At 33.7% G+C, this 17,887-nt stretch overlaps 1 protein-coding gene across 1 annotated transcript; it reads left to right on the top strand.

Moving 5' to 3' along the window:
• The first annotated feature begins 248 nt into the window (after positions 1-248).
• On the top strand, positions 249-3,174 carry LOC140856519 (probable pectinesterase/pectinesterase inhibitor 12). Its single transcript, XM_073254008.1, has 2 exons — positions 249-1,281; positions 2,471-3,174. The coding sequence occupies exons 1-2, from the start codon at positions 273-275 to the stop codon at positions 3,160-3,162; spliced, it is 1,701 nt and encodes a 566-aa protein (XP_073110109.1). The 5' UTR covers positions 249-272; the 3' UTR covers positions 3,163-3,174.
• Positions 3,175-17,887: the final 14,713 nt, after the last annotated feature.

Genomic DNA, 17,887 nt, shown 5'->3' with positions numbered 1-17,887 from the left:
ACAATCTACGCCCCCCTCAAACGCCAAAAGTCCATCTCGAACTGATCTAATCAGTCCATGAGCCCTGCACTGCCTCGTCGGTGCTGCGATCACGCATGCTCTCTCACCTCTCATCGAAAGCCCTGACACCCCCTCGTCCTTTTTTTTTTTTTTTTCTGGGGTAAAGTCCCCCTCGTCCTAGCCTTTATCGCTCATCTTGTCGCCTACCTCCCCCCCCGGTTATCAAGCCCATATTATATATAGAATATAAGAGAGCCATCCTCCATGCATCAATGCATCCTCTCTTCTCCTCCCCATCTATGGCTTCTCCTCCCCTTCGTCTCCTTTCATATCTAACTTCTCTTCTCATCTTCTCATTCCTTCTCACTGCCACCACCTCCTCCTCTTCCAATACCTCCTCCAGCTTCTCTCTAAACCCCAACAACCTCCACTCCATTTGCCAGTCCACTCCATACCCCATCTCCTGTTTAGAATCCCAGAAGCTCTCCATTTCCATCTCCATCAACCCCTCCATCCTCACCTTCGCCCTCCACTCCCTCCAGTCCGCCATCTCCGCCGCCACTAAGCTCTCCTCCCTCCTCTCCTCCACCACTCCCGGCCCCAACCTCGTCGAGTCCCAGAAAGGCTCCCTCCAGGACTGCCGCGACCTCCACCAGATCACCCTCTCCTCCCTCAAGAAGTCTGCTACCGCCCTCACCGCCAGTGGCGGCAACCTCGCCGACGTACGGGCGTACCTCAGCGCCGCCCTCACCAACAAGGCCACCTGCCTTGAGGGCCTCGCTGGCGCGCGGGGCTCGCTCAAGCCCTCCCTAGTCGCATCCTGGGCTGCCTCCTACGAGCACGTGAGCAACTCCCTCTCCCTGGTCGCCAGTTCGGGATCCCCGAGACCCGGGGGAAACCGCCGGCGGCTGCTCTCCTCCGGCGGCGGGGGGTTCCCTGCGTGGGTCTCTCAGAGGGACCGGAGGCTACTGCAGAGCGGCGACGATGACGACGATGGCGGCGACGGGGACGACGGCGGGGATGACTCTTCGGCGGTGGTGACGGTGGCGGCGGATGGGACGGGGAACTTCACTACGATCGGGGAGGCGATCGCGTTCGCGCCGAACAACAGCGCAGACCGCACGATCGTGATGGTGCGGGCGGGCATGTACGAGGAGAACGTGGAGATCCCTAGTTACAAGCCCAACATCGTGTTGATAGGGGAAGGCAGCGACGTGACGGTGATCAGAGGGAGCAGGAGCGTTGGGGACGAGTGGACCACCTTTCGTTCCGCCACGGTTGGTGAGTATTTTTTTTCGTTTCGTGTTTAAAGATCGAATAATGCGGAAAAAATAAAAAAAGCGGTAACAGCGCGCTCGTGACGGACGAAACGTCACGAGTCGATCCATCTTTGGAAAAAGGATGATCACGTGACTCGTCGACTGCGCATTACATAAACAACAGAGATGATGGAGAACTAGCTCCTAGATTTAATATTCTCTATTTTAGGATAGTAACAAAAGGAACATAATCATGTTATGATAAATAGTTCAGATGGCAAAGTTTCCTATATTGACATATGGATTAGATTAGATCCCTTCATTTTTGCTTCAATGTTTCGCTAGATTTCCATCCATCTTAATTCTGAACATAAGAATATCGGTTGCTTTTGCCATGTTGTATTAGCATTAAATAAGCATATGCATTTAATATAATGGCTAATAAAGATAATTGCATGAGTTGTTGTATTAGGAATTTGGCAAGCTAAGGCAGAAACTTTTTGTTAATTAGGTTTTACCAGCTCTTGCACATTTTTTGCGATTTTTTTTTTTTTTGGTTAACTATTTGTGTTGGGTTTGGTCCTTTGGCTGGGTGAGGACCTCTTGCTGGATTTTGCCTTATTCTTTTATGATTTTTTCTTTTTTACCTAATTAATCACACAACAATCATCTCGCAGTAAATTAGAGTATTCACTTTGTATAATAGTCCAGATATACGAATCATCTCTCAAATGGGCTTCTAAATTATGAATCTTGGCCATTCGACGTGATTAAAGGAACAGGTCACCATTCAATCCGTATATCATGATAATTAGATTAGTTTATATAAAAATATTTTGTTCAAGAATGATTTATATATGAACATTAACGGCCTGTTGGGTATTCTTGCGAGAATATCCTGCAGTATCAGGCATGTTGGCCCCCCATGTCCTACCCCGCAATCGAACTAAAACATTAGGCTAGGGTCAGGGCCAAGGGAATGACAAAAGTAACCCACACAATTTTTTTTTTTTTCCATCTCTTGCAAGGTTCAGGCTGGGAGGTGTTGGCTTGATTTGGCATGCCCAGATGGACCGGCCAATCCAAGAACCCAATGAAAAAATCCACCCCAAACCTGCGAGATTATCCAAACAGATCCTAATTATAAGATCTAGTTAAGCCATGGATTCCACTTCTTCTCTCTTCTAACCAATGTTTATTATATATTCCAGCTGTTTCTGGGCAAGGCTTCTTGGCTCGTGACATCGCCTTCCAAAATATCGCTGGGCCAGCAAAGGGGCAAGCCGTGGCCCTCCGAATAAACGCAGACCAGGCTGCCATCTATCATTGCATCATCGATGGCTACCAGGATGCGCTATACGTCCACTCCTTCCGGCAGTTCTATCGGGAATGTGATATCTACGGCACCATCGATTTCATATTTGGTAATGCCGCAGTAATCTTCCAGGGATGCAACATCGTGGCTAAGAAGCCTTTGCCTTGGCAATCCAATGTTATCACGGCCCAATCCAGAGATGATCCTAACGAGGACACTGGCATCTCTATCCAGAATTGCTCAATCCTGGCATCTGATGAGCTCACATCTAGCAATGTTAGCACCAAGACCTACTTGGGGAGGCCTTGGAGGCTCCATTCCAGGGCAGTGTACATCGAGTCGTACCTTGACGGGCTTGTGGATCCAGCAGGGTGGACGGAGTGGTCGGGAGATCACCAGGGGCTGGATACCTTGTACTACGGGGAGTATATGAATAGTGGGCCAGGATCTGGGACCGAAGGTCGGGTCACATGGCCAGGATACCATGTGATGGATTACGATGACGCCTCTAACTTCACAGTGTCGGAGTTCATCTATGGTGACGAGTGGTTGGATTCAACCTCATTTCCATATGACGATGGGATTTGATTATTTGCCTCATTCTTGTTCCTTTAAGATGTAGATAGCATTGTTCTTTTTTGTGCGTTGAATGTATGGGGACATGCATACGTCTGTGTGCTCAAATTTACGTGCTTGTGAGCAAGTGTGCATGTATCGAGTGTGCGTGCTTGAAACTCGCACTTTCTAGACTGCAGTCGCCTCCACCGAGTACCCACAGGGCTACGTGGGATGGAGCTTATACGAGTACATGATAGCATAATTTATTCTAAATGGGTCCGGTACAGTTTCTTTTCAAAAACAACGGAACAAGGGGGCCTGTGAAGGGTGGCCCTACTACCTGAAAGCTAGTATAATTTGAGTCTATTCTGCAGATGGGAGCTGGTTCACAAAGTTAAATTCACCGTGCCTAAACAACAATAGTGTGGTACCCCAAACCTTGTGCATAATTCTCTAAGCAAGGCTAAAAGAAAAAAAAAAAAAAAAAATGATGAAGATGGCTCTCGTTCCGATTAGAGGAAGACGATTTCGGAGAGAATTAATATTGGCCTCTTCTCTGCTCTGTTTAGAGGCTCAAATTCTCCATTCCAATCCTACATTAGAGTTCGTGGATTTGGCCATTACTATTATAAAAAAAATTATTGTCATAGCTTACGATAATAATTAGACAATCATTGTCATTGTGACCGTCACTGTGGGACTATGGTAGCGATTTTTTGAAATATGGCAGTGGTTGTGTTAACTGCTGCCATAAAAAGATATGATAGTGATTTTACAACTGCTGCTATAGCAATCGCTGCCATAGAGGTTATGGCAGCTGTTGTCTAATTGCTGCTGTACAGTTATGGCAGCAATTGTCCTACGGTAAAGATTATGCCAACCGCTGCTATAGATATTATGGCAACTGTTGACAAACAGTTGCTGTAGATTTTGATCGATCAAAATTGTTGGTAGGTAATGGACGGTGGCCGATTGGTGGGAGGGGGCGACCGACGGCGATCGGGCCCGTTGGGGCGGTAGCAGCTGGTGGAGGCGGGTGCAGTTGGCAGGCAGCGGGCAAGCCCGTCGGGGCGGTTGGGGTTGAAGCCGTGGGCGTCAGCACCGACGGGCCTTGGCGGTGGTGGGGCCCGGAGAGAGAGAGATTCTTATTAGTTGACTATTTAAGTCATTATAAATAGACCATTCATTTCTTTCACAACTGATGTGGAGTTATCACAATCAATCATAGGTTGGATCAATCACAGCGGTTATAAATAACCGCTATTATAGGTCAACCTATGATAGTGGTTATCAGTAACCGCTATCGTATGTTCAATCTATGGCGGTGGTTGGTGATAACCGCTGTCATAGATGGAGATATGGTAATCGCTGCCATAAGTATGCTATGACAGCGGTTAGTAAACTGCTACTATAGACCTATAGCAGCGGCTATTATGCAACCGTTGCTATAGAGGCAGAATATAATTTTTTTTATTTTTCTTTGAATATAGTATAATTTTAAAATTTAAAGTCCATCTTCATCATTCATTATCTAAATAATTATCGTTAGAGTATCATCACAAAAGATCGCCTCGATCCAGCAGTCCTAAATATATCGATCATTAAAATTTAATTTCGACGATCATGAACAATCGTATGATGATTTGGTAAATAGAGACCACCGATGAATCCAAAAACTTGCAATAATAATTTTGATGATATTTATATTATACTATCAAAATTTTATTTCAATCGGATATTATTATTATAGTTAATTTAGCACGGGATGATTTGGATCGTTAAATAAAAAATGAGTGATGAAAAGGCTAAACGGTGTCCAATTATAAGATGATTTTTTAGATAAATGATCTTTGCTACTACTTTGATCGTTTGTACGATGATGATCGTAAAATTGAAACCATACGTATATCAATAATTTAAAACTATATATCGCTTGCTACTCTTCTTAAATTTCTTAAATTGTTGTACATGTACTTTTGTAAGATGTGCTCAAGTGGATTTCAACATATATGCATGATTTGAATTTTATGATCACTATTATACAAATGATTAAAGTATTAACAAAGATTATTTATCCAAAAAATTATATCAATTGGATGTCGATAGGCCTTGTAATCACTCATTTTTCATTTAACAGTCAAAACTATCTCGTGCTAAATTGGCTATGCTAATGATGTCTAATTAAAATAAAATTTTGATAGTATGCTACAAATGTCATTGAGATCATCGTCGTAAATTTTTTGATCCATCGGTAATTTCTATCTATCAGATCATCGTACGATCGTTTGTGACCATCGAAATCGAATTTTAATGATCGACAAAGCTAGGGCTATCAGATCGAGACGATCTTTTGTGAGGATACTCTAACAATAATTATTTAGATAATGAACGATAAAGATGGGCTTGAAATTTAATATGATTGATATATTGTAATAATTTTATGGCATAATTTTATCCTTAAAATATTAATTTGATCAATAAAAAGATAAATTTATTTTTATTTAAGTGTGATGTGTCCTTGAATCATCTATGAAATTAATACTTATGATACACATTCTTAAGATCTTGAGAATTAAAGACATGTATAGCTAATTTTTAAATTGCTTCCGATCAAAGTATCATCATGAGGATGATGATCGATCTAGATAGATCGGTGCACAAATCGCTTCCTTCGAGATAGATGAGTCTTCGACCTACAGTGTAGAAATACTGAGTGATGAGTGTGGGTAGTTGTTAGAGAATAACTAGTACTTTGCTTGACCATACGAGAGATCACATGGATTTCTACTAAATCATTAGTGATCATCTCGATGCTGTAGTTGCATGAATAATTCTTTGATCTATTATAGTATGATTACTCAAAGTAAGACTGTTGGAGTTTGACTAATATATAAGCATAGCCTCTTTGAGTCCTTGTAGTGGATGTTGGCGATAATTAATCCACTGTAGGAGTAGGATGCACATTTAGATAGAATCTATCGACCTTGATAAAAAAGAGTAGTCTTATGGGATTTGAAAGGCTAAGTCCGTGAGTTTGTAGCCATAGTAGCATGATTGATGAAAAAGAGTTTTCGTAAAAATCATAATTGGATTTGAGCTAATCAAAACTATCATATGACTGATGATGAGGTTTGACGATTTATCCATGACCTGCCATCTAGTTGGGACTTATGATAAAGAAACTGAATCACATAGGAACTACACTTTGAGGTTCTATTTCGATTCTGCTGGGTTGCCACTACATATTGTTAAGTATCACTGGTGGATTGTGAAAGCTCACTAGGATTATTCAAGATCGATAATCCTTATTGAGTTAGAGTGAAATTATTTCGATCCATTGAAAAAAATTTTAATGATATTATAATAGAGATCATGATATATCTCACTATCAAACAAAATTGAACCTATGGGATCACACAACAAAGAAATTAGATATGGATTAAGTAATTGGGCTTATGAAGCCTCAATTGGGTTAGGAGAAATCTTATTGAATTCAAAGTAACCTTGCTAGCATAAGGTTGAACCTATTTTCCTCTTTGATCTTGAATTATTTATTTAATAAGATTAATTCAAATTAATCACCTACTAAATACCTAAAAGAATTAGATTCATTAGGCTCCAATTGTTGGGTGCCTAGGATTTTGGATCATTTGAATTAGGGGTTCAAACCTCTAGTCAATTCTTTGATTAAAATAAGTGGGGCACCACTTGATTTGATCACGCACCCACTTGATTGGTGGCATGATGGACAAGCACGGGCTCACCCTTTTCCTTATGAGGTGGGTGAGAGAGAGACCTAGTGGGGCCAAGGGTTGGCGTCCCCATGGTTCTCCTAGGCGTGGTCAAAGATAGAGAGCTACAAGGATTCCTAATGCAAGTAGGACTCACATTAAGAGACTGTTTGGTTTTGAATAGGATTCAAACCTTTCCTCTATTTAAAGGGTCCTTCTCTAAGGGTTTTAGCATCAGATTTTCAGCAAGCTCTAAGCCTCCTATCAGCCCCATGCCTCTCTCTCTCCTCCCTCTTGGTTCCAATGCCCAAGCTTGTTGGGTGTCCTCCATCTTCCAATGCCTAAAGGAGTTGGGCGACACCCTTTTAGTTGCTGATTTTTAGATTTTGGTTGCTGCAAAATCAAAGAAAGGAGATCAAAAAAAAAAAGATCAAGAAAAAGATCAAAGAGTTGATCGTAATGCAGACTTCTTTCAGATTCGCACGGTGATCATTTTTTTAAAAAAAAAATTATATCAAAGAGGACTATTTTAGACTGATCCTGAGTGGATACCCATAGAGGTCGGATAATTGTACAACTAAGGAAGAATCTACCTTCTTCCAGATCCAAATTCGAAGAAAGAATTAGTGAATCAAGTATATGATTTGATCATATATTCAATTTCAGCATAAAATCAGCATATGTTCAATTTCAGCATATGAAGTAGATCCATGTGTTTTTTATTTTATGCATGCAAGTTCTAGATTAAAAAATATTTTAATCTCTAATTCCGCTACATTGTTTGGAAAAAAATTTAAAATACACATGCATGCCCCACAAGAAATTCCAATGCCATGGATGTCTTCGGGGTCCCGTCGTAGCCGCATAAGTATTCGATCTTTACAAATATCCATCGAGCTTGATCTGATCAGGAGGTCTCGATCTCACTGGGGTGTTAGCTCCCTTGTAGAAATCACCTACTAGATTGTAGAATCGGTTTGATCTTTTGATTCTTTTCTCGAGAGAATCAAATAAATCTGTAGGAGGATGATGAAATCAAATCATATATGATTTTTTTTTCCACTTTTCTCCTTAAAAAAATCAAGATATACAGAAGAAGACAAGAGATCTAATCTCTTTCTTCTTCCTTCTTATTTAACCCTTGGACTAGATCTAGGAAAGGTCGAGGAGAACTTTTGTGTCTATCTCCAGCCCCAGACCCTATCCCCACCGGCCCAATCTCAGTCGCCGCCAGCCCATCCCCACCAGCCCATCTCCAGCCCCATCCCTGCCGGCCCCTCGATGGCCCAAGAAAACACCAAAACAAAGAAGGAAAAGAAATCGTTACCTCCGATGATGGATGAGAAGTGACGGGACCGCGGACGGCGACGGATGGTGATGGCAGATGGCAGACGGACGTGAACGGCGGTAGACGCGGTAGTGGGAAGCGACGGAGGGGAGAGGGGGGAGAGCAGAGAAAAGGAGGGGGAAAAAATGATTTCGTGTGAAACCGGGGGGGAGAAGAACGATTTCACGCGATGGAACGTGCACTATTAGCGATAAAATTTTTTGTTGCTAATAATTCAGAAAAAAAATTCTTCGATAAAAAAAAATTCGCACCAAAAAAATTATTTATGATGAAAAAAATATTTTATCATTAATAACACTATTAACGATGGAAAATAATTTTTATCGCTAATAATTTTCATCAAAACAAATACTCCATTTTTTCGCTAAAAAAATTTTCTCACCAAAAAAAAATTACGATGAAAAACTTTGCATCGTTAATTAGGTTATTAGTGATGGAAAAAGATTTTCATCGCTAATAATTTCTGATGAAAAAAAATTATCTTAATTTTTTAAAAAATTTACGATGAAAATAAAATATTTCATCATTAATTATCTTATTAGCAACAAAAAATAATTTTTGTTGCTAATTATTTTCCACAAAAAAAAATTTGAATGGATATTATTTTACTATTTATATATATATATATATAATAATCTATTATATGATCTAGAATCTGCACATAATGCAGGGGCTCAAAATTAGTTAATAAATATATTGGATCTCAATCAAGTTTTCTTCAATCTCTATTCTTGAAATTTTTTAAAATAAATGGTAATGATAAATAATATTTATTGTAGTTGGCATATGCACAGGGGGTATTATTTTTGTAATTTGAAAAAGATATGTGATTTCATGGGATATAATTTTCTCTCTTCCTCAAGCAAGAAAAAACTAGAAGAGATATTAATTTATTTTTATATATCTATTTTTATATTAAATCCAAGTTTCAAACCTTTTTTCACTAAGTTATGCAACACATATCCACCCTATACAGTCATATTTTATTAGTTTTATTTTTTTATTACTGAAACTTATTCCATTTAATATTATGAAAAGTATGCTTTAGTAATATCAACTGTAATTTGAGTTAAGAGTATTTGATTACTTGAGTAGAACTCATTTCAGTTCTTATCAGTACAAGTCACGATAAGTATTTTTAAATCTGGATCCTCAGGTTGGGAATTGACTTTGGACTTTTGAGATAATCAAATACTTAAAATTACTTTTCATTCTTTCTAATTAAACTTAGAATAATTTATGGATAACTAAATATTTAAAAAATATTAATTTATTATAAAAAATTATGATAAATATTATTATTTTGTATGATATTAATTATATTTTATTTTTTTTTCTTTATTAGAGTAACTTAGATAGAGACACCATAATTAATATGATTTATCATAAAAGATATCTTGCTATTTGGACCTGATCAATCAATATTATAAATTTTGAACTTGATGAATATTATACCTATTATGCATGACTTAATTACATCATCATGCAAATGACTTATACAACTACTAAAAAGTTTAGAAGAGCTTTTATTTAAAAAAAATTTGGAGGACTAGTTTGGTATACATTCGAGAATCTTTGGATAATCTTTTTGTAGATCATATTTTAACATATAAAGATCCAGTATCATATTCTTTTTATGTTCTTGGGCAGATACAATACTTTATATTTATGATCTCTGGTCAATCCAAAAACTAACAACCTATGCAAAATTGAGCAATGAGATGGACTCAAATAAACTTAAAGATAAAAAGTATTATCATAAATAATTTTTATATTTTTTAAATTTTTTTAAATATTGATGATAAAAATATTTTCATCTCAAATAATTGACTATTTATGATAAAAAAAATTCACCAGTAATAATCCTATATTTTTGAATTTTTTATTTTTTTAATATATTAGCGATAAAATTTTTTATCATAAATAGATGAGTATTTGCAATGAAAAGCAAATTTCTATTGTAAATACTTATTATTTACGATGTAATATTTTTATCATAACTAATTTATAATTTTTAAATTTTTAAATTTTTTTAAATATTAGTGATAAAAATTTTTCATCATAAATATTAGAGTATTGGCAATGAAAAATTGATATTCATCATAAATACATAATTATTTATGATGAAAAATTTTTTATTGCTAATAATTTATAATTTTTAAATTTTTAAAATTTTTTATTCTTTTTACGTATTAGCGATGAAAAATTTTCATCATAAATCATTACATATTTTATGATGAAAATCAGTATTCTATCGTAAATACTTGATTATTTACGACGTAACATTTTCATCATAAATAATCTATAATTTTTAATTTTTTTATTTTTTTTAAATATTAGCTATAAAAAATTTTATCATCAATAATTTATATTTGTGATAAAAAAATTACTTTCATTGCTAATACTCTAGTATTTGCGATGTAACTTTTCCTTCCTAAATAATTTATAATTTTTAAATTTTTAAAATTTTTTATTTTTTAAATATCAATGATGAAAAATATTCATCGTAAATAAGCATGTATTTATGATGGATAATTACTTTTCATCGACAATACTCATTATTTACGATGAAAAGTTTTCATCATAAATAATCTATAATTTTTTATTTTTTATTTTTTTTTCAAATATTAGTGATGAAAACTTTTGATCATAAATAATAAATATTTATGATGAAATATGGATTTTCATCGCAAACACTTATATTATTTATGATGAAACTATTTTCATCATTAATATTTAAAAATTTAAAATTAATATAAATATTTTATTATTTATGATAAAAATAATCATCATAAATAATTTATATTTATGATAAAAAAAATTTTCATCGCTAATATAATTTATTTATGATGAAAAAAATATCATAAATATTTTATTATTAACGATGAAAATAATTTTTCATCGTAAATAGTCTTATTTATGATGAAAATATAATCCGTCGCAAATAAATTCATTGCAAAATTTTTTTTTTGTAGTACCTGCGAAACACCCCTTTGGCCCCGACGTGACCCACCCCTACCAAACCCCCCTCCTCTGATCCCGACATGACCCACCCCCCACAAAAAACCCCCCTCCCTTTTCGATCCCCTGCCCTCATGAAACCCCCTTCCTCCGACCCTAGTGTGATCCACCCTCGCCAAAAACCCCAGTTCCCTCTCCAGCCCCCTGCCCTCACGAAACACCCCTCCTCCAGCCTCAGCATATCCCACCCTCGCCAAACACCCACCCTTGGCCTTGGTGTGACCCACCCCCACCAAAAACCCCCCCTCCCTCTTCGGCTTCATGCCCTCACGAAATCCCCCCTCTGGCCTCGGCATGACCCACCCCTGCCAACCCCCCCTCCGACCCCCTACCCTCGTGAAACCCCCCTCCTCCAACCCTGGCATGACCACCCCCCACCCCTCGCCCCTCCCTTCCTTGCGGACAACAAAAAGAAAATAGTTTACCTTGAAAGTCGGTAGCATTTCTGACGGTCGCACCATTGGTGGCAGCGGCAGCATCATTGTCAATAGCATTAGCAATAGTGGAGGGGGGACTCGCTCGCCGATGGAGAGAGTTTCATAGGAGAGAGAGGGTTTTGGCATTTTATAAGAGAGCGAGTGGCAGACAGAAGTGACTGACGGTATTTATTTTAATATATTTTTAGCGATGCAAATTTTTCATCGCTAATAACATTATTAGCAATGCAAAACCTATTTTCGTTGCTAATAATTTTCGTCAAAAATCTTTTTTCTCTTTAAAAAATTTCTTCATCTAAAAAAAAAATTTATCAAAATATATTCATAAAAAAAGTGTTTATGATGAAAATTAAATTTACGTCGTAAATACCTATTATTTACAATAGAAGTTACATTTTCATTGTAAATAATTCTCATGAAATTTTTTTCTCCCTAAAAATTTTTTTTCTAAAAAAATTTAATCAAAAAAAATTTACATAAAAAATTATTTACGATAAAATTTTTTATCATAAATAATCGATAAAAAATTAAAATTTTTTAAAAAATAAATAGCAGATTATTTGTGATATAAATCTTTTACATCATAAATAATAATTATTTATGACATAAAATTGATTTTGCATCATAAATATTTGTTTATTTATGATATAAAAATTTTGTTACAAATCATCGATGAAAATAAGAAATTTAAAAAAAATAAATAGTAGATCATTTGTGATGTAAATTTTTTTCATCATAAATAGTAATTATTTATGATGAAAATTGAATTTAAGTCATAAATAGTTAATTATTTATGACGTAAAATTTTTATTACAAATAATCAATGAAAATTAAAAATTTTAAAAAAATAAATAACAAATTATTTACAATCAAAATAATTTATATCATAAATAATTCAATATTTATGAAGCAAAATTAATTTTTCATCATAAATATTCAGTTATTTATGACACAAATTTCCATCATAAATAATTGATAAAAAATTTAAAATTAAAAAAAAATAAATAGTAGAAGATTTATGATGAAAATATTTTTTAAATTTAAAAATAATTCAAATATTTTATGATCTATTTTTTGGTTATAATTTTTTTTTTATATTTTACAATCAAAAAATCGATCGTAAATATATTTTACAGTCAAATATAATATTTTTTTTTGAATACAGTATAATTTTAAAATTTAAAGTCAATCTTCACTATTCATTATCTAAATAATTATTATTAAAGTATCATCACAAAAAGCTGCCTCGATTCTATAGTCCTAACTATATCGATCAATAAAATTTAATTTCGACGATCACGAATGACTGAATAATGATTTGATAGATATAGACCATTAATGGGTTTGAAAACTTACAACGATGATTTTGGTGATATTTATAGCATACGATCAAAATTTTATTTCAATCAGACATTATTATCATGGCTAATTTAGCATGGGATGATTTGAGCTGTTAAATAAGAAATGAGTGATCAAAAGACCAAATGGAGTCCAATTATATGATATTTTTTAGATAAATAATTTTTACTACTACTTTGATCATCTATACGGTGGTGATCATAAAATTCAAATCATATATATATGATCCATCCAAAATTATATATCTCTTGATACTCATTCTGAAAGTCCTTAAGTAATTATACTTATACTTTTTTATGATTTACTTAACGTAGATGGTTTATATACATGCAATTTAGATTTTATGATCACTATCATACAGACAATAAAAATAGTAGCAAAGATCATTTATCTAAAAAATTATCTTATAATTGGATGCCCTTTGACCTTTTGATCACTATTTGTTCATTTAACGATCCAAATAATTTTATGCTAAATTAATCATGACAATGATATTCAATTGAAATAAAATTTTGATCATGTGCTATAAATATCATCGAGATCATCATTGTAAATTTTTAGATCCATCGGTGATCTCTATCTATCAGATCACCGCATGGTCGCTCATGATCGTCGAAATTAAATTTTATTAATTGACATAGCTGGGGCTACCAGATCGAGGTAATTTTTTGCGATGATTTTATTGACAAAAGTATCTATACCTATAAAAGTAGAAAGGGTTTATCCTAGGATAAATTTTTTTTCTCGATTCTAAACTTCTGTATTCTAGCAATAATTATTTAGATAATGAACGATGAAGATAGACTTTAAATTTTAAACTTATATTATATTTAAAAAAATAAAAATATATTATATTTAATTATAAAATATATTTATAAATATTTTTTTATTATAAAATATTAAAAAAATTATGATCAAAAAATCGATCGTAAAATATTTAAATTATTTTTTTACTTTATAAAATATTTTCATCATAAATCTTCTGCTATTTATTTTTTTAAAATTTTTAATTTTTAATAATTATTTGTGATAAAAATTTATGTCACAAATAATCAAATATTTATGATAAAAAATTTATTTTACATCATAAATATTGATTTATTTATGATGCAATGGTTCTGTCGTAAATAATCTACTATTTATTTTTTTAATTTTTTATTTTTATCGATTATTTATGATGAAATTTTACATCATAAATAATAAAATATTTATAATACAAAATTAATTTTACATCATAAATAATAATTATTTATGATGCTAAATAATCTATCGTAAATGATTTGCTATCTGTTTTTTAAAAGATTTCTGATTTTTATCGATTATTTATGATAAAAAATTTATATTATAAATAATAAAATATTTATGATAAAAATCAAATTTGCATCATAAATAATCATTATTTATGATATAAAATATATACATCGCAAATGATCTGCTATTTATTTTTTAAATTTTTTATTTTTTTTAGTTATTTACAATGTAAATTTTTCATCACAAATATTTTCAAGGTCAATGTTGCATCGTAAATACTTTTTATTTGTGATGAAAATTTTTTTCATCATAAATAATGTATTATTTATAATAAAAATATTTTTACATCGTAAATAGAATTATTTACGATGAAAATATTTATATCGTAACAAATTTTATTGCAAAAATCTTATTCTATTTATGATAAAAATATTTATATCGTAAAAAATTTTATTGCAAAAATCTTATTTTCTTATAGTGAAAGAAGGAAAGTGGTTTATATAGAGGTAGGAATTGGATCGGATCAGATCATAAATGGGTCGGATTAGATATGAGTTATATTAGAAAAATTCAAACTTAAACTTGGCCTATTATTAAATATGTCAGATTTTAAAATCTAAATCTGACTCATTTAATAAACAGATTATCCGACCGAATCTGTCTAACATCTTTATTAAACAGGTAATTTGTTTATCCAGTCCAACCTGACTTATTTAAGTCTATTTCTTTGGGAATGTTGGGCCTCTTAGCCCAATACTATTGGACCTATTTAACTTGTTAATCTAATTTATTTAATAGTAGTTACATATATCAAGAAAAAAGATCCAAAACTAAAATATAAACATCAAGATATCAAAATCAAGTAAGAAACAATAACAACAAACTTAAATTAATTTCAAAGTCAAACAATAATAACAATCAACATAATTATATAACATAAAAAAATAGCTAAATTTTGTTATGGGGGAGGGGGGCTTACAAGACTACAAGAAATACAATGGCTTGAGAATGCCAAACTCCCAGAATTTCATGGATCATAATAAACAGCTCTAAAAATCTTCACAAACTCCATTATCAACACAAAAACCAAGAGACAAAGCACAATAAGGACCACAAAAATTGACAAGCGTATGTAGCATAAGGCATGAAAAGGTCACTAGATTTAAATATTAATAAAAAATATATAGAACACAAGTCAATGAAGTGATGCTCAAGCATTTGGGAGAAGCTTAAATATTTGTTACATATAAGTGAATCTTATGGATTGTACAAATGTATTGTATAATTTTTTTATATGATGTGATGTAGATTTTATATAACTTTTTTAATAATAATTTAGTTATTTTTTCTGTTTTAAAAATTTGATTAACAACACTAATAAGCGTCGTCAAATTTGAAAAGTGCCGTTAAGTTTCAAAACAGCGAGATATATTACATCACCAATTAGTCATCATTTAGCACGCTTATAAATGCGTCACTTCATGATGCTTTTTAAAAGCATCGGTGGGTACTGTTTTCACGCTTTCATGGTCATTGCGGTTCCAATGCTTTTGGAAGGCGTCGTGGAATCACTTTGTAATGCTTATTACCGTCGATATAGGCCAAATATGACGTCAGTTATTTTTCATTTTCTGTAGTGACTTGCCATGCCGGTCCCAGTTTCAATGTGTTGGAGATAAAAGGACTCAGCTCATCACGTAAAATATTATTTATTTTTATTTATAAATTTTATAATTTTAATTTTTAAAAAATATTTTATATAAAAAAATTTTTTATATAAATATGATTTATTTTTGACTCACAAACAATAGAGGACTATTGATGAGTCAAAAGAGACTCTGATAACAGAACTCTTCAATTAAAAAGAACTTCGACGTATATAATTTCAGAAGTTCTATAGTCAGTCGAGGTGGATCTCAATCCATTATTGGTGAGTCAAAAGGGACTTCGACAACAGAGCCTCTCAATCAAGAAAGATTCCGATGTGTGCAGTCCGAAAAATCCTACGGTTAGTCGAGACGGATTTCAATCTAAAAAAATTGAGACAGACTTTGATCCCTATTTGGGATGCCATTGTTGCAGACACAATCAGATGAGATGGACTTCAGCCTCAAAAAATCGAGACGGATTTCAATCCTTATCTAGAACGTTAGTGTTGTAGATAAAGAGTCGATCCATTACGTGAGATATTATCTATTTTGATATATAGATTTTATGATTTTATTTTTTAAAAAATATTTTATATAATTTTTTTTATTTTATAAATATAATTTTTTTAATTTATAATTAATGTGAAAGATGTCCTCTGCATTATTAGAATTACGATACAATATTGATATCAATACCATACTAATATCGTATCCAGGAGAAGGCTACAAGGTTCGATAAGGTATTTAAAAACCTTGATATGGGGTCAAGGAGATGGTAAAATATCTCATGCACTTACGGATAGGAGGGAGGAAAACACACTTGCGTGAGAGAATTTCGGGTACAGATGCAACGTTGGCCACCATGAATTTGGTTTTGCTTTCTCATCATAAATGAATCTTGAGGGTGCGATGTCCATTATGAACCAATCATGAACCGTACTCTACTACCCTTTTGCTTAGTAGATTAATATATATATTCTACAATCAATATGTTTTAGAAAAGATTTCTGGCAGGTAGCCAGGTTGGGTTCAGGTGCAGTCACTAATAATGGTCCTGCGAAGCTTGTGCCTCGTACGTACTAGAGAACAGATATTAAGATGACTTCAGGCATATTTAGATTGCATGAATTCGCAACCCTATCACTGACTTTATTGTTTGAAACCCACGCATCAGGTAGCTAAATGACCACATCAGCCGGTGTAGAGTACATTACTATTATTACCTGTGCAGCATGCTAGTTGTTGCGATGAACTCTCCATCATCTATCATAAAAAAATAAACATCTACAAAATAACATCCATACATATCAAATTTATATATGACAAAAAATTTTTAATATTTAAATTAAAAAAATAATAATAAATAAAAATTAAATATAAATAATAACAAAATTTTGATCCAACGTAAGTTTACCGGCTCTATTTTTTTTACCTCCTTTTATAAATAAGATTTTCGTAATCGTCGGATGTGATCCCATATTTTGTGACACTAAATCATCGAATCATAATCGCATAATGAATCGTTAATTTTCACTGATCGTATCGTAATATGCGGTCGGTAACCGTTCGTAACGGTTATGGTATGTTGAGCAGATTAGACGACCATATGTCAGTAGAACCGACCATATATCGATAGAATTCATGAGCGACCGTTGGCTAGTAGTTCTGTTATGCCGATGGTCTAAGTAGTCCGCTGTCGATTGATAGTAGTCGAATCATTAATCGGTCAGTCAATAATAGGTCAGTGCGGTTCATCCAGTTGATCGATAAAGAATCGAAACCACATATTCAGCCGATGTAGAGTCGGAGTTGTATGTTCGGTCAGTCGGCTATTATTGAGTCGAAGTCGGTAGTCAGTTGACCTGAGTCATGTCTGTTTGTGGGGTCAGAGTCGGATGTTGGTTGGTCTGCGCTGAAAATCAGTCGGTTTACGGAGGTCGGTCGGTTTATCCCAACAGT

The sequence above is a fragment of the Elaeis guineensis genome, chromosome 3, assembly GCF_000442705.2.
Source record: "Elaeis guineensis isolate ETL-2024a chromosome 3, EG11, whole genome shotgun sequence".
In the NCBI taxonomy this organism is placed as follows: Eukaryota; Viridiplantae; Streptophyta; class Magnoliopsida; order Arecales; family Arecaceae; genus Elaeis; species Elaeis guineensis.
This window is presented reverse-complemented; position numbering and strand designations above follow the sequence as displayed.

Excerpts from the sequence above, each read along its gene's own strand:
- LOC140856519 (XM_073254008.1), top strand. The coding sequence starts at position 273 with ATGCATCCTCTCTTCTCCTCCCCATCTATGGCTTCTCCTCCCCTTCGT. Across the intron at positions 1,282-2,470 it reads CTTTCGTTCCGCCACGGTTG|CTGTTTCTGGGCAAGGCTTC; the intron begins GTGAGTATTTTT and ends TATATATTCCAG.